The sequence below is a fragment of the Schistocerca cancellata genome, chromosome 10 (genome assembly GCF_023864275.1).
Source record: "Schistocerca cancellata isolate TAMUIC-IGC-003103 chromosome 10, iqSchCanc2.1, whole genome shotgun sequence".
In the NCBI taxonomy this organism is placed as follows: Eukaryota; Metazoa; Arthropoda; class Insecta; order Orthoptera; family Acrididae; genus Schistocerca; species Schistocerca cancellata.
Window position 1 is genome coordinate 52,151,725 of NC_064635.1, and position 25,810 is coordinate 52,177,534.

The following is a 25,810-nucleotide window of genomic DNA, read 5'->3' on the forward strand; positions in this document are numbered from 1 at the left end:
AGCATGCGATTCCCATCAACCCCTGAACAATAAAAGAAAATAGTATCGTATACTTCAATTGACCTATAATACAACTCAAATGAAACAGGTGAGTCCAATCAATCAGTGCTCAGGTTTACAGTTTCACTTTCACCATCCACTGATGTTGAACTTCCTGGCTTTTCACTCGCACACGAATTATTGGCAGTTTTTGGTTTTTTAGATCAAGAGACCGAGTAAAATAGCTTGTTAGTTTTCTGATCATCTCTCACCTTACAAGTTGCAACAAAAGACAGGACACATTGTAAAACTTTGCACAACCGATAAGAATGGAACAGCAAACGCAAATGAATAAAGAACAACAAAACAAAGATGGCAATGAATCGCGAAGGATTATGGTAGCGGGACCGTAGAGACATTTATCGGTAGCTCGGCGTTTGAGCGTACGCATATCCATTTAACACTACCATCACCCACTATTGGCAGGTGAGGGCACTACATGCTTGTCGACCTGGCTGCCAGCGAATCAGTTGTCGACAAGGGTTCCCGCAGCTTCGAAATGCTTGAAACAGTCAATGACATCGCTTTTCCCACCACAAACTGCACTGGTATCGTTCTCAATGCAATTACTAACACGAAAAAATGAAATAAAAAATTTACGTCCGTGAAATGAATCTTTGGCACTCGTCTAAGTTCTCCACATCGCAAAAAAATTACTTTGTCGACGAAAAAGTTTGGGGGCACGCATCCTCCAGCGTTCCCCCAGCAAAACAGCATTGCTTTCAATCCATAAACTTTGATTTCATTTCCTCCTCCCCTTCTGCATGTTTCACTTTTTTTGTCAGGCAGGTGTATACAAAAATATGAAATAAATTCTTTTTTTGAAGACGTAGATTGGTGAACATTTTTACAGTTTTCAATTTTTTAGATGATTTTACATACCGCTTAAAATGTAGAGGGAGATGATGATAGTGACACTGCTATGGTATAACGGTGATGAATGAAAATGATAACGTTGGTGTCACAAGGACGTGACAATTGTGTGAAATCAGTACTGGGGAAGGCAAATAGAAGATTTAAATTTCTTGGGGAAATGCAATGAAGCTTTAAAGAAGTCTCATAGAAGGCGCCACTACAACAAATTTTTAGAGTATTTATCCAGTATTTGGAGTCACAAGAGGTATTCAACAAATTTAGAGACGAGCTATTAGGAGCGTCACGGAGTGGTACAGCACACACAAATGTGAAATTCTGCACTGCAAAAACAAGAAAGCATGATATTCTTGTCCATGATATCAAAGAGTCTAAATTGGAATTAGTCAACTCATACAAACTCCTGACTGTAAAAATTTCTAGGCATATGGAATGTAACAACTGCTTCGGCTCAGTTGTTAGTAAAGGAAGTGGCAGATTTCAAAATATTTGTAGGATGCTAAGTGGGTCTACAAAGAAAATTGATTACAAAACATCTGTGCCACCTATTGTAGAATATTACTCAAGTGTGTAGGACCCATGCCAAATGGTACTAACAGGGAATGTTGGACATAAGCAAAGAATAACAAAAATGGAAGGTCACACGTTTGTTTGAACTGTGAGAGAGTATTATAGAGATACTGAAAATTAAACATGGCAAACACTTGAAAATTGACATAAACAACGGACAGTGAAAGCGTAATTAGAAAGTTTCAAGAATCAGTTTTAAGAGACGAACTTAGGAATATTCTACAACCCCCTAACCCTCTATTTATCACTCCCAAACAGATCGTGAAGACAAGTTTAAACTAATTAAGGTGTGCCTCGAGATGTTTAAGTAATAATTCTTCCTGCACTCCATATGTGAATGGAATGAGAAGAAGCCTTAATAAATGGTACAATAGGAAGTACTCTCTGTTGTGCAATTTACAGTGGTTTGCAGAGTATAGATGTAGATGTAATGTGCCAATCTCAATGCTATTTAGCTTGCAAGTAATTGTATACTTGTTACTGGAGTTGTTGGTGGCATGTGAGACTGTCTGTCCTGTATATAAAGGTATTCCTCTGTAGAGAAAATGGGATTCTTGGAGGACATCAAGAGCACTTGGAGGAGTAGGAGATGATCATGGTAGGTAGTTCAGAATGGGATATGATTGGCAATTGATTTGTGATGATGTGTTGTTGGTAAGCAGCCTTACACTAAAATCATGCCTTTCAATTAGGTTGCAGATTTGGGCACAGTAGGTAATCCGGTCAGCATGTGTATGTCGCCGATTAGTCAGAGTGGAGGTTCTGTCTTATCTCATACATGGGTGGGATCTGGAGAAGGACAGATAGGTGATCACTCCAAGCAGGATCCAGTTCTTGTGCTTTGCCTTAAGAGGTTTTACCATCAGGAGTGGTATGTACGTCAGGTACGGTGTGGGCATGGATTTGGATTTCATAGCCAGTGAGGATATCAGTAAACTGATACCACCATTGTTTCGCAGCAGGGGGCTGAGAGTGTAGGCCAAGATCAGCAGCAATAATGAACGTGAAGGTATGTTCCAGAGACTGGGTTTGTGTTATCCGAGGGTTTTGCTAAGGAGACATTTGTTGGAGTGAAAGGACCGATGTTTTGGTATAAGATACCGTCTGTCTGTTGCGCCATTTTCAGTCAACGAGCAGGTTTTTGAAAGTTAGATTTCAATTTGTACTTTGAGATGTTCCAATAAGTGGGCTTGATTTTGACGCAGATGGCGAGGGTTTTTTGCTGTTGGCTGTGCGATTTTTTGAATGGATGGATACTCTGGAGAACTATGGTTGTGAAATGAGTGTTATCTTCTACGGCATATGGAACGAAACGGTTACTGGTACGAAATGACATGTCTACTGTAGTACCGTAAAATGGGGTTGCTTAAAACACTTTCGAATTTCCGCAGCATCTTGCTTTTTCAATTTTACAAAAATAATGAGTTAATCAACTTTAAAGTACAGGTGACATTGCAGTGAAGATCTTGCTGGCAGAAAAAAACTATTTCTTAAATTTCTTTATGCTGATTTCTTACAAAAATGTTGGTGTTTCAAGTTCCCCCATAGGAGGGTGTTACTAGAAACACCACTACTTTCATACTGAAAACTTGCAGTTTGAACTACTGTGGGGTACTTGCAACAGTGAACTAACTACAAAAGAAGATATGTGACATATTTTCATATATCACAAATACAAAACTGGGTACAAATTGTAAACATTAATGAAAAGTCTTATTGATGTAAAGTTCAACTGGAATACATGAGGGTGAAATGCAGAACAAAGTGCAAAATAATGATAGAAGTACCTCCAAATTAAAGTACAAAGTCATATTTCCAATGGAAAACAGTAACGTCCTCTTCCTTCAAATAAAGGGGTAACCACACGGAAACGCTGTTTATGGTAATGGAGCCTATATCTTCTTCTTGAGGAAAAATAATATGTATGTTTGATGCGCTTGTAGATTTTCTCAAGAATTTCACATCATGTTTGTCACAATTAATGCTCTGTATTTGAGCCACAAAGTGTTTCAGAGTCTGTTTTTTTGTCCCTTCATCATATATAAGACACATCAAGATGAAATCATTTGGCTTTAGCTGTCTGTGGTCAATATTTCCAGGGCCTGCAGTTGCATTTGTTGTATGCTGATGAAACTGATTTTCATACTTGTCCTGGTAGTGATATTATTCAGTTTCATGTTCAGGAGAACTACCAGCAAGGTCTATGTCACTGTTAAAGTCATGCACAGAATAATCAACAGCATCACTGCTGCCGTCACTGACAGTACCTTTGGTCTATTCTGTTCCCTCCTTTTATTAGTGTTCTTGACCTGATGTTGTCCAGATTATTTGTTGTTCCTCAGATGGGTTATTCAGTCTTCTCTTCTTCTGTTTGGCAGTACTGGAACCAGAAGGCTGCAAGTTTTTCATGTCAGTGTGCTGTAGCTACTCGGGTAGCAGAGTACTTGTGGCGTGCACATGGGGTTTTTTTAGACTACGCAGTAGTGCGAGGTGTCCTGATGAACAATCACCAGTCGACGTGCAGGCAGGGAAATCAGGACGTGCTCAGTGAAAAGATACTTCAGCTGTCAAGATATTAGCAGTAAATTTTCAGAGTGTTCGGAATAAAGTTCCTGAATTTACTGCCCTCCAGGAAGCGTGTGGCGCGCAAATTATTCTCGGGTCTGAGACCTGGCTGAACCCTGAGATAGGAAGTTCTGAAATATTTAGTGAGGGTTGGAACGTGTATCGGAAAGACAGATTAGACACCGTATGAGGTGGTGTCTTCATTGCAGTTGACAAAAATATTGTGTCTACTGAGGTCGAAGTAGAGTATGATTGTGAAGTTATCTTGACACGTTTAACAGGGCTGGGAGAAATAAAGTTAATTGTTGGGTGTTATTACCGGCCACCAGGTTCCACCGTGACAGTTCTAGAATCATTCAAAGGGAGTCTACACTCTATATCGCAGAAGTACCCGGATCATGCTATATTAGTCGGAGGCGACATCAACCTACCTAGTATAGACTGGGATGTCTATGGATTCATTACAGGTGGTACAGACAAGCCGTCGTGTGAATTACTTTTGAACACATTATCCGAAAACTGTCTTGAGCAGCTAAATCGACAGCCAACGCGTAATGGAAATATTTTATATCTGGTAGCCACGAACAGACCAGGCCTCATCGACGGTGTCAGTGTTGAGACAGGGATTAGTGATCATGATGTTTTCATTAGGACTATGGTTACGAAAGTCAAAAAGTCGGTCAAGAAAGCTAGGAGAGTATTTGTTGTGGGTTGGCAGGAGAGCCAACACCGGTATGAGAGGAAGCCGAAAGGCACGCGTTTTAGCTCACGCAGGCTGGCGTGAGGTCTGGAACAGGACAAGGAAATTAGACTTTAGCAAAAAACGTACGTAGCTGCTGGAATACTTTAATCCATAAATGGCGAACATCGCTCTTCACGGTACATTATTCATAATCTCAATAGTAACTGGTAATGGCGCCTTGCTAGGTCGTAGCAAATGACGTAGCTGAAGGCTATGCTAACTATCGTCTCGGCAACTGAGAGCGTATTTTGTCAGTGAACCATCGCTAGCAAAGTCGGTTGTACAACTGGGGCGAGTGCTAGGAAGTCTCTCTAGACCTGCCGTGTGGCGGCGCTCGGTCTGCGATCACTGATAGTGGCGACACGCGGGTCCGACGTATACTAACGGACTGCGACCGATTTAAAGGCTACCACCTAGCAAGTGTGGTGTCTGGCGGTGACACCATAGTATTCTTACTAGAAAGAGCAGATAAGCAGTTGTTAGCATCCCACTAAGTAAATGAATCGACTACATTTACTTCCGGTACAATGGACGTGGAAGAACTATGGGCAAATATTAAACACATTGTAAATCACGCATTGGACAAGTATGTGCCGAAAAAGTGGGTTACAGACGGAAAAGACCCACCGTGGTTTAACAGCGCAATTCTGGTAATGCTCAGGAAGCAAAGACAGTTGCACTCGCGAAACAAGAAAGATCGGGAGAAGGAGGACAGGCAAAAGTTAGTAGAGATTCGTGCTGCTGTGAAAAGAGCGAAGCGCGAAGCATACAACCACTACCACTGTCATACCTTAGCAAAATATCTTGCTGAAAACCCAAGGAAATTCTGGTCTTACGCTAAAATCAGTAAGCGGGTCGAAGGCTTCCATCGAGTCACTCACTGATTAGTCTGGCCTGGCAACGGAAGACAGCAAAACGAAAGCTGAAATTTTAAATTTAGCATTTGAGAAATCTTTCACGCAGGAGGATCGTACAAACATACCGCTGTTTGAGTCTCGTACAGATTCCCGTATGGAGAACATAGTGATAGACATCCCTGGGGTTGTGAAGCAGCTGAATGGGTTGAAAATAAATAAATCGCCAGGTCCTGATGGGATTCCAATTCGGTTTTACAGAGAGTACTCTACTGCATTGGCTCCTTAATTAGCTTGCATTTATCGCGAATCTCTTGCCCAACGTAAAGTCCCCAGCGACTGGAAAAAAGCGCAGGTGACACCTGTATATAGGAAGGGTACAAGGACGGATCCTCAAAATTACAGACCAATATCCTTAACATCGGTTTGTTGCAGAATTCACGAACATATTCTCAGTTCGAATGTAATGAATTTCCTTGAGGCAGAGAAGTTGCTGTCCACGCATCAGCATGGCTTTAGAAAGCATCGCTCCTGCGAAACGCAACTCACCCTTTTTTCACATGATACCTTGCGAACCATGGATGAAGGGTATCAGACGGATACCATATTCCTTGACTTCCGGAAAGCGTTTGACTCGGTGCCCCACTGCAGACTCCTAACTAAGGTACGAGCATATGGGATTGGTGCGAGTGGCTCGAAGACTTCTTAAGTAACAGAACCCAGTACGTTGTCCTCGATGGTGAGTGTTCATCGGACGTGAGGGTATCATCTGGAGTGCCCCAGGGAAGTGTGGTAGGTGGTGGTGGTTGTTGGGATGTTTAAGGGGGACTAAACAGCTAAGGTCATCAGTCCCAGTGTTGTAGGTCCGCTGTTGTTTTCTATCTACATAAATGATCTTTCGGATAGGGTGGATAGCAATGTGCGGCTGTTTGCTGATGACGCTGTGGTGTACGGGAAGGTGTCGTTGAGTGACTGTAGGAGCATACAAGATGACTTGGACAGGATTTGTGATTGGTGCAAAGAATGGCAGCTAACTCTAAACATAGATAAATGTAAATTAATACAGATGAATAGGAAAAAGAATCCCGTAATGTTTGAATACTCCATTAGTAGTGCAGCGCTTGACACAGTCACGTCGATTAAATATTTGGGCGTAACATTGCAGAGCGATATGAAGTGGGACAAGTATGTAATGGCAGTTGTGGGGAAGGTTCATTGGTAGAATTTTGGGAAGATGTGGTTCATCTGTAAAGGAGACCACTTATAAAACACTAAAACGACCTATTCTTGAGTGCTGCTCGAGCGTTTGGGATCCCTATCAGGTCGGATTGAGGGAGGACATAGAAGCAATTCAGAGACGGGCTGCTAGATTTGTTACTGGTGGGTTTGATCATCACGCGAGTGTTACGGAAATGATTCAGGAACTCGGATGGGAGTCTCTAGAAGAAAGGAGGCGTTCTTTTCGTGAATCGCTACTGAGGAAATTTAGAGAACCAGCATTTGAGGCTGACTGCAGTACAATTTTACTGCTGCCAACTTACATTTCGCGGAAAGACCACAAAGATAAGATAAGAGAGATTAGGGCACGTACAGAGGCATATAGGCAGTCATTTTTTCCTCCTTCTGTTTGGGAGTGGAACAGGGAGAGAAGATACTAGTTGTGGTACGAGGTACCCTCCGTCACGCACTGTATGGTGGATTGCGGAGTATGTATGTAGATGTAGATGTAGTTTCTGAACATCATCCACCGAAACACTTCTTCCTGGTGCTATAGCAAGGCACTTCTTCTTCCTGGACTGAGGTTTGGAGCACTGGCTGACTAAAGGTTTAGCACTGGTTTGTGAGGTTTCAGATCTCTTAAATTCCTCCCAAAACTCTTTTAAGCTGTCAGACCAAGATTCAACATCTTCAGTGTCTACATTTCCCTTTGGTACGTTTTTCAGAATCTTATCTTTAGTCAAAGGCATGACGACTGTGGCCTCAAACCCTGCCATCAGGTTTTGCTTACAAGGGAACCTCCGCATCGCACCTCCCTCAGATTTAGTTATAAGTTGGCACAGTGGATAGGCCTTGAAAAACTGAACACAGATCAATCAAGAAAACAGGAAGAAGTTGTGTGGAACGATGAAAAAAATAAGCAAAATATACAAGCTGAGTAGTCCATTCGCAAGATAGGCAACATCAGGGATAGTGTGGGCTTCGGAGCGCCGTGGTCCCGTATTTAGCGTGAGCAGCTGCGGAACGAGAGGTCCTTGGTTCAAGTCTTCCCTCGAGTGAAAAGTTTACTTTCTTTATTTTCGCAAAGCTATGATATGTCCGTTCGTTCATTGACGTCTCTGTTCACTATAATAAGCTTAGTGTCTGTGTTTTGCGACCGCACCGCAAAACTGTGCGATTAGTAGACGAATGGACGTGCCTCTCCAATGGGAACCGAAAACATTTGATCGCAAGGTCATAGGTCAACCGATTCCTCTACAGGAAAACACGTCTGATATATTCTATACGCCACTGGTGACGGCATGTGCGTCACATGACAGGAGTATGTTGTCGACCCACCTAACTTGTACACTTGGCGAATGGGTAAAAAGATTCTTCTACCTTTCGATGTTTGTTTAGGTGTAGCGTCCCCATACTACGGCGCAGTTACCTCGCATCGGACGGACGGACAGATAATAATTGTCTGAAAATAAAAAACTAAACTTTTCACTCGAGGGAAGACTTGAACTAAGGACCTCTCGTTCCGCAGGTGCTCACACTAACCACGGGACCATTCTCCTTGATGTTGCCTATCTTTCGCATGGACTACTCAGTTTGTATATTTTGCTTATTTATTTCATAGTTCCTCACAACTTCTTCCTGTTTTCTCGATTGATCTGTGTTCAGTTTTTCAAGGCCTATCCACTGTGCCAACTTATAACTAAATCTGAGGGGGGGGGGGGGGGGGCGTGCGATGGGGAGGTTCCCTTGTTAGATGAAGCAGCTTTTTCTAATTCAGTCAAACACTTCTTCAGCAGATGAGGGAAACAATCTTTTGGAATGGGTCCTCTGTGCTTTGTCTTATATCCATCGATAACCTTCCACCAAGACCTCTTAAGAGGCCTGAAATATGTTACATCAAGAGGTTGACACAAATGGGTATTGTTTGCGGGAAGAAGAACAAAACGAATGTTGTTCTCTTTGCACTCACTGATAACTGTCAAAGAAATGTGGCTGCTGAGATTATCTCCAGTGAGTACTTTAGGAGAGTCTTTATCAAACTTCTTGAAGCATGGCAAGGCAACACTTTGAAACCAGTCCTAAAAAACAATTCAATTGAACCACCCATTTTTAGATCCGCTGTATCGAGAGCCAGTAGGGCTCCCTTCAGTCCATGAGTCATACATGTGTTCAGCTTTGTAACAAACATAGATTGCTAGAAGAACTCCTGAGGCTGAAGCACTAAACATTACAGACACACTAGACTTTGAGTGATCAATTATTCGGTCTGGATGCTTATATCCCCTGTGAGTAATAACTATTTTTCTTTGTGGGTCATCAGTCATGTTGCTCTCATCATAATTTACAATTGCATCTTGAGCCACCCCATCCAGTGATTGTCTCAGTTCCTCAAAATACTCTACAATCATTTCTGCAGTGAGAGCTGCTCTTGCTCGAGTTATATTCTGGCACAAACGCTATGACAGTACTGATCGATGTCTATCAAGGAACCCTCTGACCTAATCAACGCCAGGCATATTTTTTGTTAAGCAATTCTCTACAATGCCTCTTCCATCTAAAAACCCTTTCACAACGAGACGAACGTCTGAATGAATCAACAGAAACCTCCATTCACTTGCCAGAATAACTCTCTCTGCAAGACTTTTTTCATCCTCAGGTGTCAACATTGTTGGGTGGCCAACATTTTTTGTATGTTTTCCACGTAACTTTTTGCTAAGAGTTCCTGCAGAGATTCTGTACTTCTGTGCTGCCTTATTCAATGAAATAACACCACTCTGTATTTCCTTCAAAGCCTCCTGTAAGGTTTCTTCTGAATAATTTCTGTATTTTCGAGAACCAGGGGTAGTTTTATACACTCTTGACATCTTGGACTAAAATAAACCAAAAGAAAAATAGAAAATCACCATATTCTGTCTATCTAGCTATGTAATTACAGGATGAAATGGTGTTTACATTTTAGCCTGAGGGAGCTTGAAATGTATAGGGATACTTGAAACACCCATTCAAGTTACCCCAATCCTGTCATTAAAAATTAAAATGAAATATATATCAAAAAGATGGAGAGCTATTGAAAGATTGATACTGTAGCCATTTTGACAATAAGTGAGGTTAGACAGCTTCTGAGTTTCAATAATCTTACTTCTCTGTATTTCGTTTTACAGCAGAAGTTTACAGAGGTCTATTTTTAGGTTAAGAAATGTCCCTGGGATTAAAATTTCTTAAAAAGTAATGTAGTAGTTTATGACAAATTTATTCCAGAAATCACATACAAAACTTCCTTCAACTGTCTGAACACACAACAAATTAAATATACTACAAATCAGTGTTGCCAACAATGTAGAAGCAAGGCATGACACAAGTATTTCAAGTAACCCCACTATTTCAAGTGACCCCATTTGACGATACATGATTCAAGCTTTTGGGGAGGGCGTTTGAATTTTAACTTGTGGGAGTAGCTATGTAGCAGGTAGGTGAGAATTTTTAGGTTTGGGCATTATTTATGAAGGTGATGTTGCTTCAGGAGAAAATAAGTATGTACCTTTGGCATTTGCAATTAGTCCCTGGGTCTACCCGCTTATATGCGGGCAGCCGTAATACACTTCTTGATTCCTGCCACACAAGAAACCGCGAAGAATAGAAAACTGTGAAGAAATAAATATACGCTTCACATCCGTTTGAATCATTATTTCAACAACGTTTTAGTTGTCGCAATATTTTCACAGAATACCACAACATAGCATCGGAAATACTACTTCCTAAAACAAAAATTTATATTAACCAAAGCATTAATAATCGCGCTGTTGACACAAATGACCACCACTTTAAAGACTAAGTGTTGTTCGGCTTGGCTACTTTAGTTTACAAACAATGTGATATACAAAATTATTGGTTATGAAATCAAGTAGGTTTCTCTTTCTCAAGAAAAAACTCTGAAATATAATCTAATAACTGTCATGCTCTACTCATAATCCTGTACCAACTACATGCGCCTCTTGCGTGTGCAATGAAAATAAAATAAATATGAGGGCAGGTTTCTTAAATCCATAAACTTACAGAAACGTTGGCAGTACTGTTGCAGTCACCATCTAGTTTCTATTTTCTTTGTGCTACTTGTGAACAATTGACGTCTAGCTTGTAAACATAATTTTATACGATGTTTGTGAAAGTTAGAGGACCTGGTAAACGAGTCGAAACTGTGACAACCACTTTGTCAATGCAGATAAAAGAATTGAAAGAAAAACTTGCCAATATTTTCTCTGTGAATCCAGAAGATCAACGTCTGACACATAGACGGAAACAGGTACAATGTAATTCTTTTGTGTGTGTGCTTATATACGTGTTCTCGTTTGCCAGGTGTGTGGTTTTTTTCTAGTTAAAATAACATACCATTGTCCATTCCAGTTAGAAGACCAATATCAATTATTCGATTATGGTGTGAAAATTGGTGATCTGGTGTTGTTAACTGTAAACCGAATAGTAATTCAGAAAGAAGCTGTGACAGAAACCAAAGAACCTCTCAGTATAGAGAAACGTGTAAGTATAGCTTTTAACAGAACGTTGCTTTCGCTTTATTTAATTTGGCAGCGGCAGTTGCGAAACAGCAAGCGTTAAAATAAGCCTTCACAGGAAGTAATCCCCCCCCCCCCCCCCCCGGCAGTAGCAATAGTTGTTTTTCGCTGCCACTACCCTGTATTTTGTGCACTGTATATTCAAAAAACTGCAGAAAGATATAAATGTTATTGTGTGGAACAGTGATATGGGATAAGTTGGGTTGACTGTTCTTGTCTTATTAACTATTTGAACAAAAGCATGGACATTTGCTGCTGAGGGCCCAAATGTTGAAGATGTTTGGTTGGATTTCATTTTTGCATCTAATTTATTGATGGGCTATAAGCACTGTTGTAGCCTATGTTTTTAAAGTGTTTAGTTCTTTGTATTTTGTAATTGGTTCAGCTGAATTTTTTATATAGGCTATACTAGACTTTGCTCACACTTCATTGTTTTTCAATGGCATCAATGGTAATAATTTGTGGGAACATGAAAATAAGGAATTATTCAAACGTTACTGACTGTAATGCCCAATGTACTTTGGAGTGAGTGAATGTTGTTTCAGTCATGTTTCATAGGTTTTTATGTCTATCAGGACTTTTTTTTAAGCACATGTTATAATTGTAAAATAATATAACAACAGTTGTGTTCATAGGCTAGGCATACAGCCAAAGGAAAGCATATAGTGACTTTCTGCTAAACAAAATTCTTTTATTTAATTATGTAAACACACATTATTGTATAGCACAAAGCTGGCCAGAAGATATTACATTCACATTGAGAAGTTATGTATAGCACTGACATGTATTAACTACCACCTGTCAGTTTATGCTGGAAATAATTCTTATTTGAATATTTCACTGAAACGATTGTGTCAGTATGTATGTATTTTCCCGGATGACACAGCATGTTTTGTGCAAATGAGATACATCTCTGTTACTTACACGACATGTTTTATGCAAATGAAATACATTTTTGTTGCTTATAAATCCTCTCCAATAGTGACTGTATGGGAGTACTTAGTTGCTAGGTGGTTTCTACAACTTAGCGATGGATATGCAGACATACTACATAGACAACCTCTGGATTGACTTGAGACAATGTAAGATTTTTACCTCAAGAGACAGAATCATTGCTATACTTGCCTGTATCTGCATTGCACAACATGAGATATTCTTAAATTACGATTGTGTTCTCTTAATTTCCCACACTGGAGATGACAGTATTGTGGCTAGATATGGAAGTGTGTTAGCTAAAATGCACTTAGAGTGCCAGCAACTCTTGTGTAACATGTTGAATCGGGTGATAGTATAGGTAACCGGCTAGAACCACTGGTGCTATTGATTTCTTTCAGCAGATTATGCAAATTGATTACATTTGTTTTTAATATGAGGAGCAGTATAATAGCTTTTACTGACCTGGCTGTTATGAATTTTGAGGTTGGTTACCGATTTTCATATTTATTTGATGAAGGTGAAAGCTGAATGTGCTGAGAGACTGATCTGTATCGACGCCCAAGGCCTAGGTGAGGCTCGAATGTGAAAATTTGCATTAGAGTTGGTGAAGGCAATGAATCTGAACATGAATAGATTGCTGTGTAGAGTAGTCTGAGATATATGTTTGACTTCAAAATTGCCTACTTGAATGTCTTATTTCCGATTTTGTTGAAAATTATGACTCTGTGATTAAATTCTAACATGAAAGAACAAAATATATCTACACTTACATGACTGTTCTGCATGTCACCTGAAGTTTTTAGCAGAGGGTTCTTGATATTCCTATACCATCCAACTCTTAGTCTGCAGGAAGAATCAGTGCTTAAGTATTTCTGTCCTAATCCTGATTTTTCTTATCTTATTACGATTATCATTTCTTCCTGTGTAGCTGGGAATCAGAAAAATATCTTTGCATTTGCTGGTGATTGAAATTTCATGAAAAGACCTTGCTGCAAACACAAAACCTTTTTATTAGTGATAACACCCCAGCTCACTTATTGTATCTATGACCCTCTCTCCTATTTCATAATAATACAAAAGGAGCAGCCCTTCTTCGAATTTTTAGAATGCCCTCCAGCTAACTTGATTTAAGGACCGCAGAAACTTACAAACGAACGTTCTGATTCTCTACTGACTGCCTTGTTCAGTTCCCACTGTTCATCACACAAATTGTTATCAACATCGACATGAAACACAGCAGCTCCCAACCCCGTAAATGCTCTTTCACCAATTGTGTCACAAATGGTGGCAACTTTTGTAAGGCATAATGGAACCTTTCGAAACTCGGTAGATACTGCCTTCAACAAGCAGTGTGACAATATTGATGAACAATGACAATATTTCTTTCCTGTCCGATCTGTAGACTAGCTCGAGGACTAAGTTAGGTTGGAAGGGGACAGTTTGATTGTGAGTAGGGGAAACCAACAAGTGTGAATACAAAATTTCAGATGTGACAACTTACTGAAGTATAGCATTGTCAGAGGTCTAGGTTAGATTGAAAGGTGACAGTTTGGTTGTGAGTTGGCATACCGGTATCGAATTCTGCTGTTAATTCTTCATTTCAGTGCTGCAGATCAGAAAAAATTTCTTCAAAATCTCTATCGATGGGAATGGACTACATTTTGTTGTGAGATATATCATAGCTCTATATATTGTAAGAAGAGCTTAGTTTTACACTCTTAATTGTGTGTCAAATGGTTGGTGACCAGTTTTAGTTATAAGTAATAATCCTCTTTAAATTGAGTGTCCGCCATTGTTGATTGATGGGAATCTTGTTGTAAGTACCTTGTTTGGACCTGCAATATGAATTGATTGTAATAATGTATCATGTATTTACCAAGGATGTGATGTAACTTGTTTCTTGCATAATTTTGGGCTGATTATTTTGAGCAGAGGATGTAGACCAGTTGCCAGTGATGAGTGCTCAGATCTGAAGCTCAGTCTTTCATTTATGGTATACAACTGTAAAAATAAGCATTTCTTATCATTTGTACAAAATGTTCAGTACCTGTACTGATATGACATGATTTTTTTGCAGTAATATGTTGTGTAAAATGCTTTACTCACATTTGAGCGTTTTTACTTTCCATTAGTGCAATCCAATAAATCATTAGTTAAATGACTATAAGCACAATACGTGCATACGTAACTTAGAAATAGATAACTGTGATGTAGCCAAGCAACTTAAGTGACTCAGTAAAGATAGATCTTCTGGTCCTGATTTTGTACCATTTGATTCCTTTCGGAGTATTCTTATGAAACAGTTCTATTTTTAGCAGCCATGTGCGACCAGTGGCTAAGTGAATGATCCGTACCTAAAGACTGGGAAATTGCTCAGGTGACACCACTACACAAGAAAGGAAATAGGAATAAGCCGCTGAATTATTGACCCACATCATTGACATTGATTTGTAGTCGGATTTTTGAACTTATACTGTATTCAAACATTACAATCTACATCCCCCCCCCCCCCCAAATAAAAAAAATCTATTGATATAACCGGGATGGTTTCAGAAAATATCATTCTTGTGAAACTTGGCAGGCTCTTTATTCACACAAATTAATGAGGGCTGTCAACCGGGGATCTCAAGTTGATTCAATATTTCTATACTTGCAGAAGACTTTTCCCCAAAAGTGACTTCTAATTGTATTGCTTGCCAAGGGGGTATCATCTCAGTTGTCGACTGTATTTGTCATTTCCTGTCATCTGGTGGGATGGATGTGATGAATGCAGCCCACAACAATATATTGACTGTCATATATGCATTACAGTTAATGTTTATTCAATCTGTGCAATGTTAGCCATGTTATGTATCTTACATATGCCCTCATACCACAAAATACAATGATAAATGTTATTTCAGTTATGATAATGTGTCATGAGGGTAGGTCGGGCATTTTGACATTTCATCTTGCGCTTGAGAATGGCTATAAAGATGAAATCTTGATTGCGTGAAAGAAATGAATTGTAATTTACAGTCAAATGTCGAAAATTTATTTCAAAATGGAAGGTCACAGTTCGTAGTAATCAACATGAAGTCATAGAGTGGAAAAATGATGATATCTGGGGGTTCACAAGGAAGTGTTACAGGTGCTCTGCTGTTCTTAATCTATGTCAAAGACTTAGGGGACAATCTGAGCAGTCCTCTTACATTGTTTTCAGATGATGCCGTCAAGTACAATCCACTAAAGTCATAAGAAGATCAAAACAAATTGCAAAATGATATAGATGAAATATCTTTATGGTGTGAACGTTGGCAGTTGACCTGGAAGTAATAAAAAGTGTCAGGTCCTACACGTGAGTACTAAACAGGACCCATTAAATTTCAGTTATATGAGAAATCACAAAAATTTAAAATTTGTTGATTGAATTAAATGCTTAGGGATTAAATTGATGAACAACTTAAATTAGCCAGAATGAGATTTTCACTCTGCAGCAGAGTGTGCGCTGATATGAAACTTCCTGGCAGATTAAAACTGTGTGCCGGACCGAGACTCGAACTCGGGACCTTTGCCTTTTGCGGGCAAGTCCTCTACCAACTGAGCTACCAAGCACGACTCACGCCCCGCCTCGCCCTCACAGGAGACGAGATACTGGCAGAAGTAAAGCTGTGAGGGCGGAGTGTGAGTCTTGCTTGGGTAGCTCAGTTGGTAGAGCACTTGCCCGCAAAAGGTAAAGGTCCCGAGTTAGAGTCTCGGTCCGGCGCACAGTTTTAATCTGCCAGGAAGTTTCAACTTAAGTTAGAACGATCATGTAGATAATGTGGGGGAAGGTGAACCACTGACTGTGTTTTATTGGTAGAACACTTAGAAAACGCAACAGATCAACTAAAGAGAGTGCCTTCACTGTTCTTGTCCATCATCTTTTGGAATATCGCTATGCTGTATGGGATCTTTACCAAACTGGAATGACACAGGGTGAAATTCAAAAAAGGGCACAATGTTGTGTATGTTGCGCGATGGGAGGGAGTGCATCACAGATGTGATAAGCGAGTTGGTGTGGCACCCAGTAAAGCAATGGCATTTTTTGCTGTGGCAATATTTTCAATCACAAGCATTATCCTCTGAGTAGTATGTCAAAATATTTTATTGACTCCCACCTCCATAGGGAGAAATGACAGTTGTAATAAAATAAGAAAAATCAGAGCTTGCACAGAAGAATTTGTGTGTTCATTTTTCCCATGTGCGGTTAGGTCCAAAAACAATCTGGAAGTGGTTCGATGAATCCGCCGCCAAGCTGTTAAGTGTGGATTGTGGAGTAGTTGTGTAGATATAGATGTAGACACCATAGTTAGCATTCTGTGTGGATGCAGATACTTGTGGCTATATTAGCAGTAGTAACTACTTTGCTGATAAAATCCAACACAGATGTGGATATCCATAGATATGTTTGTGAATATCTGCAGTGATAATTACTATGTGGTTTTTGGAATGGACAGTTTGTTGGTAAACATAGATGTGGTGTTACATATGCAGTGTCTAAACATGGTGACATGCTCTTCTTCCTGCTTTTCCACACCTTTACACATGAAGGAAAATATTATTATCCGCTATAGTTTTGTTCCGCAGAATATCCGCACATACCGAGTTCACCTCAATCGAGCAATATTATATATAAAATATGCACTTAGGTTCTTGTTTACTGACATATTAACTGTAAGATAGCACAGTTTCTTATTATTTCTTGTCAAAAATAAACCTTGCTATCTTCCTGAAACATATTTTAAAGCAAAATGTAGACATTTTAAAAAGTTTATCACTGAAACATACAATAATACGCTCTTGTCACAACCCTTCAGTACCCTAGGATTTTCACAGATCATATGGGGTTTTAATTTGCAGTACCCTACAGCATTTCCTTCAAAAATATATGTGTATTGGTCCTTGACTATCTTAAACCCAGGTGCTGTGTTTTCTTCAATAGAACAATAGAAATGAACATGCGGCTAGGCATTCGATTCCAAAATAAGCCTCTTCTTCAATTTCTTGGCTTCAACTTCATTTGCCACAGCTGCCTCTCTTGTCATTTTAATGTAGTAGAAGTCAGAACAATGCATCAATCAGTCAGTCCAATCCAATCTGAGCTGGCCGCAAAAGGTGCTGGATTGTCTTCTTCTTTCATTACATCTGCATATGAGCTCATGGCTTTAGTTTGAATAGCAGCCGCAGAGAGAGGCATATGCTTTTGTTGTGGTGCTCAGTCCAATGGCTTAATTTTTTCCAATCTACTGATCGCCTCCGAGTGAGATTTGCTCTCTCTCTAGTCACACTTCATTTACTTGAGATTGAGAATATTTTCGAACTGATACCACATTATCATGACTAGTTGTAACAGTGGAGTCACTAAAACCCAAAGCATGTTGGAATGTGAATATGCTCATATTTTTCATACTGGTCTAGAGTTTCTATCTTCGTTTCTAATGAATAGGACCTTCGTACATGCCTTTTTTCTCTTGGCAGGCACACTTTCTTTCCTTTTATGTGACATTTTAAGCATAGACCCTATCACGTGCAACTTCACAGCGCTACTGACCTGAACTAGTAATTTACGTTTCATCAAACACAACAGAAGTGTGTGTCGAGATGCACTATTGCATTATTGCTTCCACATGTTGTCAATGGATTGCAGCACTGGACTTAAATCTAAAGTCACATATATGCGAAAATGCGGTTGACAAATCCACACAGTGCAGTCTGCCTGTACCTCCTGTTTGTGTAGTACTAGTATCTCACATAATACTAGGTACAGAAAGCTGGCTGAAACCTGAAATTGATAACAGTAAGATTTTTGGGTAAAATTTAAGTGTGCATCAAAGGGGTAGGCAAATGGGAAATGAGGGGGTGTTTTTGTCACAGTAGACAAACTCAAATTGATAGATAGAAATTGAAGCTGCATGTGAGACTGATTGGGCAAGGCTCAGTATCAGTGGTGGGCATAAAATTATAATTGGATCCTTCTATTGCCCATCAGGTTCATCTCCTGATGTAACTGAAAACTTTAGAGATAACCTCAGTTCACTTGCATGTTTAGTTCCCCAAACGTACTGTAATCATCGATGGAGACTTTCATCATCCAACAAGTAATGAGGAAGATTACACTTTTGTTGGTGGTGGGCATCCTGTGAAACTTTACTAAATGCCTTCTCTGAAAACTACCTGGAACAGATAGCTGGGAACCTCACTCGTAGTGCAAATATATTGGGTCTAAAGGCAGCATCCCTTTGAAGATGTCCAAATTGAAACTAGTATCAGTGACCGTAAAGCGGTTGTGGGAACAATTACACTAGACTCTCGCTAATCTGGCTATTTCTTGCACGTATGGGTGCCGGATTAGCGGAAGTGCCGTATTATTCAGAGTGTCTTAAATTTAGTGTAAAATAGGTGTAATACTGATCCAGAGACAGTCATTTTCAGAGAAAACAAAGCTTTTGAGAGTGTTCTTATATGGTAATATCCCTCACTATGAAACGTGTCCCAAATTTTAGTTGCCACAATGAAGACACTCGACGGCAGTATGCTTTACCACACAATGGCTTTACAAGCATTACATTGATATTGGACGTTGGTGATCAAGGAAGATGTCTCCAGCTTTAGCTCCAACAGTGTGAGATTTCTTCATGTCCTCTCCTCCTGCATCCCCTCCTTCATCGCTTTCATCATAACTTCTCTGCACACTTTTTATTATCTTTTTAGTTTTGTTGCAAATAGTTGCTCCTCCAACATTGTACTCGGCAACAGTGGCTTCCTGCGAAGAACCTCAGTTCACCTTATCTCTTATTTCGAGTTTCTATTTGACGTCTAACATAAGGTGCTTTCTTTCAGAAGCCTTGACAATGAACACTAAAAAGTGACAATTTCAAACATGTATAGTATTGTATTTAATAATAACATTGTTACACACAAGAACTCAGTATTGTATGCGTCATCATTTCTGCTTGAGCAACTAGAAGCTGGATGTGAGAAGCTGAGAGGCCGGACTACTGAGGGCCACATTAGCGAGAGTTGAGGTTATCACCAAAGTCCAAAGGACAACTAAAACAAGCTGAAATATATATATATGTTCAGTAAACTAGATAAAAATATCAAAAGTGTCATATTCAATGAGGGACTTGAAACTATCAGCACAAGTCAGGAGCTTGTTGAGGAACTTTGGCTCAACTTTAAAAGAATAGTTGACCCTGCTCTGGCTAGATATTTACCCAGTAGAACAGTTCATAATGGAAGGGAACCTCCATGTTATACAGTCACTATAAAGAAACTTTTAAAGAAATAGACGTTATTGTATTATATGTGTAAAACAAAGTGTTGAACTATAGATACAGAAATGCTGAATGAAACTTGTGTAGCTGTCAAGACAGCACTGTGTGATGCCTTCAATGACTACTCTAGCAGTAAATTGCCAAATGACATTTCACAAAATCCAAAACAATTCAGGTCTGTGTAAAGGCTGTTAGTGGTACCAAATTTAGTGTCCAGTCCCTAACGAACGAGGCAGGAACTGAAATTGAAGGTAGCAAAGCAAGAAATGAGATGCTAAACTCTTGTTTACAATCGTTCCTTTACAAAGGAAAACCCAGAGGAATTGCCCCAATTAAATTCTCATGTCACTGAAATGATGACTGAAGTAAGTATTAGTGTCATGGTGTTGAAAACAGCTGAAATCGTTTAAATAGAGTAAAGCTCCAGGCCTTGATGTAATCCCTGTCAGATTCTATATTGACTTTGTGGCTGAGTTAGCTCCTCTACTAAATATAATCTATAGATCCCCCAGACACAAAATTGTGCCTAGTTCCTAAAAAAAGGGGGGGGGGGGGGCACAGGTCACACCCATTTACAAACACTTATTGTCAAAAGTATGATCATATGGGGTATCAAGTGATATTTGTGACTGGATTGAGGACTTTTTGGTACAGAGGACACAGCATGTTATCATGGATGGAGAGTCATTGTCAGATGTAGAAATAACTTCGGGTGTGCCCCAGGGAAGAGTGCTCGGATGCTTGCTGTTCATGTTGTGTATTAATTACCTTATAGACAATATTGACAGTAAAATCTTGTTCTTTGCAGGTGATGCAATTATCTATAATGAAGTACTATCTGAAAGAAGCTACATAAATAGTGTGTCAGATCTTTATAAGATTTCAGCATGGTGCTGAGTTTGACAGCTAGCTCTAAATCTTCAGAAATGTAAAATTTTGCTCTTCACAAACTGAAGAAACATAGTATGAACCACTGTTTGAATCAGCCAACTCGCACAAATACCTGGGTGTAACACATTGTAGGGATATGAAGTGGAATGATTACATAGGTCCAGTTATTGGTCAAGCAGGTGCTAGACTTCAGTTTATTGGTAAATACTGGGGAAGGAGATTGCTTGCAAATCATTCGTGCGACCAGTTCTAGAATACTGCTCAAGTGTGTGGGACCCGAAGGGCAGCACGAATGGACACAGGTTTGTTTAACCCATGGGAGAGTGTCACAGAGATACTGAAGGAACTGAACTGTCAGACTCTTGAAGAGAGACGTAAATGATCCTGAGAAAGTCTATTAACAAAGTTTCAAGAATCAACTTTAAATGATTCCTCTAGGGATATATTACAACCTCCTACTTATTGCTCACATGGGTATCGTGAGGATAAGATTAGAATAATTACTGCACGCGCAGAGGCATTCAAACAATTATTCGTCCTGTGCTCAATACTTGAATAGAACAGGCCTTCCCTTCCATGGCTACCCCCTGGGAAGAGGGTCAGGCCCGTTGGCTAGGGGTGAAACCTTTCCCCTGCTATCTGGTTTGCACCAGGACTGACGGGGATACTTTCACCAATACCAAACCTTTATTCTTTGTGGAACACATTGAAGACAAGTTTGGCGCAGTAGACTCCATGAGCAAGATGCGGTCAGGTTCGTTGCTGATCAAAACTGCTTCGGCTGCCCAGTCTGCGGCCCTTCGTGCCTGTACCCATCTTGGCACAATTCCTGTGTCCATTACCCCCCACCAGTCTCTAAATATGGTTCAAGGTGTGATTTTTCGCAGGGACCTCATCCTTCAAACTGATGAGGAACTTTGGGACAATCTCGGATGGCGGGGTGTTCACTTTGTTCGGTGTGTTCAGAAGGGTCCCAAGGACAATCGCATTGGTACTGGTGCCTTTATCGTGGCCTTTGAAGGGGATAGTCTCCCTGAGAAAGTAAAGATTATGGTTTATCAATGTGATGTGAAGCTGTACATCCCACCTCCTATGAGGTGTTTTAAGTGCTTGCGTTTTGGACACGTCTTCCCACTGTTCGCAGGCCCCTCTCTGTGGTGACTGGACGTCCACTACATGAGGGGAGTCCCTGTGTTCCCCCTCCTGTGTGTGTTAATTGTCATGGCAATCATTCTCCACGTTCACCAGATTGCCCAGTATATAAGAAGGAAAAGAAGATGCAAGAGTATAAGTCCCTTGATCGTTTAACCTACACAGAGGCTCGTAAGAAGTATACGCTTCTTCACCCTTTGTCCATGACATCTAGTTACGCCTTGGTTACATCTTCACCCCTTCCTCCCCCTTCCTTACCCCCATCCCGGACCCCTCTCCTACCCCCCCCCCCCCTCCACTGCGGCTCCCCCACCTCCTCTGGGCGCTGCTCCCCCTCCCCAGCCGGAGAAGTGTCCCACTCCTTTGGCGTCTGCTGGTCAAGGGCGCCCCTCCCAGGATGCCCCTTCCCGGCAACTTCCAGGCCAAAGGTCTGCGCTCACGCGACAACCGCGAGAACCGCAGTCTGTCAGCCCCCAGGTCGCCCGATCTCTTTCTGTCCCCGATCTTGCTGCAGCTGGCTCTTTTATGCCACACAGCCCTCCTCGATCTCAACCAGAAAAGAAGAAGAAGCATAAGTCCCGGACAAAGAGCCTCTGGTGTCACCATAGGTCCCATCCCCGGCTTTACTGCCAGATTCTGACCTGTCGTTCATGGATGTCGCCCCCTCCTTGTCGGTGACGGGTGGTGATCCGGCGGTATGACTGGCTTTAGCCTGTTCAGCCCCCATTTAAATCATCATTCTGTGGTTCTGCAATGGAATTGTAATGGATACTATTGTCACCTTCCAGAATTGAAATCCCTTCTTTCGTCTTACTCTGCAGCTTGTGTGGTTCTCCAGTAATCTCATTTTACTGATGATCACTCACCGACCCTCTGTGGGTTCCGTGTTTTCTGTCGCAATCGGGTCGGACCCCTGTGGGCTTCTGGTGGTGTTTGTACGTTGGGCCGTACAGACATTGCTAGCACGTGGATTCCTCTTCAAACTACATTGGAAGCGGTTGCTGTTAGGGACCACCTGGACTCTGAGGTCACGGTTTGTAATCTTTTATCTCCCTCCTGACAGGACTCTTTACACCAGCTGCCTTAACTGCCCTTGTTCAGCAACTTCCTCCTCCCTTCCTCCTTCTCGGGGATTTTAATGCTCATCATCCCTTGTGGGGCAGTGCATTTCCATCTAGACGAGGTCTTCTCTTAAGTCAGTTTATTACAGACCACGACTTGTGCCTTCTTAATGATGGCTCCCCTACTCATTTCAGTGCCGGTCATGGTACCTTTTCTGCCATTGATCTTTCTCTTTCTTCTCCCTCTCTCCTCCCTTCATTACACTGGTCACCACATGACGACCTTTGTGATAGTGACCATTTCCCACTGATTCTCTCTCTCTCTCTCTCTCTCTCCCTTCCCGCTCCCCGATGAACAGGTTACCTCATTGGTCTTTCCAACGCGCCAATTCACCTCTATACACTGCACAGGTCGTGCTTTCTCCCTCTTTGTCGGGTTGTATTGATGATGTCCTATGTGACGTGTGTGACGCGATTGTTCACGCTGCTAGCCTTGCTGTACCGCGCTCATCAGGACCATTTTGTCACCGGCAAGTCCCTTGGTGGAGTACGGCCATTGCCATCCGTGATTGCCATCGAGCTTTGCAACACCTTAAGAGGCACCCATCCGTTTCCAGCCTTATTGCCTTTAAGCGCCTTTGAGCTAAAGCGCGTTATTTAATCAAACAGAGCAAACGGATGTGTTGGGAATGATTTGTTTCTTCCCTCGATTCTACTGTCCCTATGTCACGGGTATGTGCTACACTTCGCTCTCTCCAAGGTTGCCATCGGCAGTCCACCCTCCCAGGCCTTCACCTCCCAGATGGCCTTTGTACAGACCCATTGATTCTCGTGGAACATCTTGCAACCCATTTTGCAATGGCATCAGCATCAGCCTCCTATCCGGCTGCTTTCCTTCACCGGAAACAGCAGGCTGAAGCTTCCCCTTATGTTTTACCCCTTGTAAGTCAGAATCTTACAATGAACCTTTTACTGAATGGGAATTTCTTTCCGCACTTTCTTCTTCTCATGATATGGCCCCTGGCCCAGACTTCATTCATAACCAACTGCTTCAACATCTCTAGTGCTCCACAACGGCAACATCTTCTCCGGGTGTTTTACCGTATCTGGCTCCAGGGTGGCTTCCCTTCTCAGTGGAGGGATAGCATCGTGGTTACTGTCCTTAAGCCTGGTAAGAACCTCCTATTTGTTGACAGCTATCGGCCAATTATTCTGACTAATGTTGTTTGTAAGTTACTTGAACGGATGGTAGCCTGTCGGCTCAATTGGGTCCTCCAATCTCGGTATCTATTGTCCCCTTACCACTGTGGCTTCCGAGAGGGATGGTCTCCGATCGATCATTTACTTCGCTTGGAATCCGCAGTTCGGCAGGCTTTTTCCCAGCGCCGCCATTTGGTCGCAGTATTTTTTGACCTACGCAAGGCCTATGACACGGCCTGTCACCATCACATCTTACTTACCCTTCATCAGTGGGGTCTTCGGGGCCCACTCCAGATTTTTATCCACCAGTTCCTGTTCCAATGGTCATTCAGGGTTTGGGTTGGTACTGTTTTTAGTTCTCCACGGACCCAGGAGATGGGCATCCCACAGGGTTCTGTCTTGAGTGTACATTTTTTCCTCATTGCTATCGATGGACTTGTGGCCTCTGTTGGTCCTTTGGTCGCCCCTGCCCTGTATGTGGATGATTTCTGCATTTGGGTTAGTTCCTCTTCGATGGCCTCTGCAGAGCTGCAGCTCCAGGGAGCTATACGGCATGCCTCTGCATGGACCCTCTCACACGGGTTTCAATTCTCTCCTTTAAAATCGTGGTTGGTACACTTCTGTCGCTGTACTACGATCCACCCTGATCCAGAGCTCTATCTCGATGCACAATGATTGCCTGTGGTCCCACAGTTTCATTTCCTGGGTCTTCTTTTCGACAACAAGCTCACTTGGCTGCCCCATATCAGACTTCTGAAGGTAGGATGTTTCCGTAAATTCAATGTCCTTTCGCTTCCTTGCCCACTCCTCTTGGGGTGCAGACTGCTCCCTCCTTTTCAGTCTTTATCGTGCTCTAGTTCTGTCTCGCTTGGACTATGGTTGTCAAGTTTATGGTTCGGCTGCTCCTTCCACACTGCACGTACTGGATCCAGTCCACCATCGTGGTATCCGTTTGGCCACTGGTGCCTTCCCTACTAGCCCTGTTGATAGTCTCCTGGTTGAAGCTGGGATCCTCCCCTTTCTGTTTGGCAGTCCCAGCTTCTGGTGTCTTATGCACTCACTGTCCGTTCCTCTCCCACTCATCCTTCCTATTCTCTCCTGTTCCAAGACCATGGATGTCGCCCACCCGATTCCCACCCTTGGGCGGGTTTACCGGTTGGGCTCCACCTTGCGTCTCTTTGCCGTGATTTTCAGCTTCCTTCTTTGTCCTGTCTTCCTCGCTCCCTCCCCTCCATCCCCCCTGGGTTAGTTCCTCGGCCTCGAATTCGGATGGATCTCCGCCGAGGTCCGAAAGATTCCATTCCCCCGATGGTGTTCCATTCCTTTTTCCGCCGAATTTTATGGGAGTTTCGGGATGCTGTTTTTTTTTACACTGATGGCTCTAAATCTGCTGATCATATGGGGCATGCCTTCACGTCCTCTGTTGGAACAGAAAATCATCTGCTGCCACCTACATGTGGGGTGTTTACTGCAGAATTGATGGCAATTTCCCAGGCCCTTACCTTTATTAAACAGTCCCAACACAACCGCGTTTTGTTATGTACGGACTCAATGAGTGGCCTTCTGGCTATTGACCAATGTTTTTTTTACCGATGTTTTTCGGGCCATCCCTTGGTCTCCGCCATCCATGACCATCTCGTTGATATTCACCGTGCTGCTTGTTCCGTTGACTTCCTTTGGGTCCGTGGCCATGTGGGTATCCTCGGATAATGAGCTCGCTGATCATTTGGCTGGGGGAGCAGTCACTTACCCCCCATTTTCTGTAACCCCTCCTGCAGCGGATTTACGGCTTCACATCAAATCCCACTTCGCACAATCATGGGACAACTCTTGGCAGGCTACT

At 41.8% G+C, this 25,810-nt stretch overlaps 1 protein-coding gene across 1 annotated transcript in view; it reads left to right on the plus strand.

The window, feature by feature from the left end:
- Positions 1-10,976: 10,976 nt before the first annotated feature.
- The window catches only part of LOC126106393 (E3 ubiquitin-protein ligase UHRF1-like), a 180,483-nt gene continuing 165,649 nt past the window's right edge, over positions 10,977-25,810 (plus strand). The window contains exons 1-2 of the mRNA XM_049912661.1: positions 10,977-11,161; positions 11,263-11,394. Coding sequence (XP_049768618.1) covers positions 11,015-11,161; positions 11,263-11,394 — 279 coding nt within the window. The 5' untranslated portion in view covers positions 10,977-11,014. The remainder of the gene's footprint in view (positions 11,162-11,262; positions 11,395-25,810) is intronic.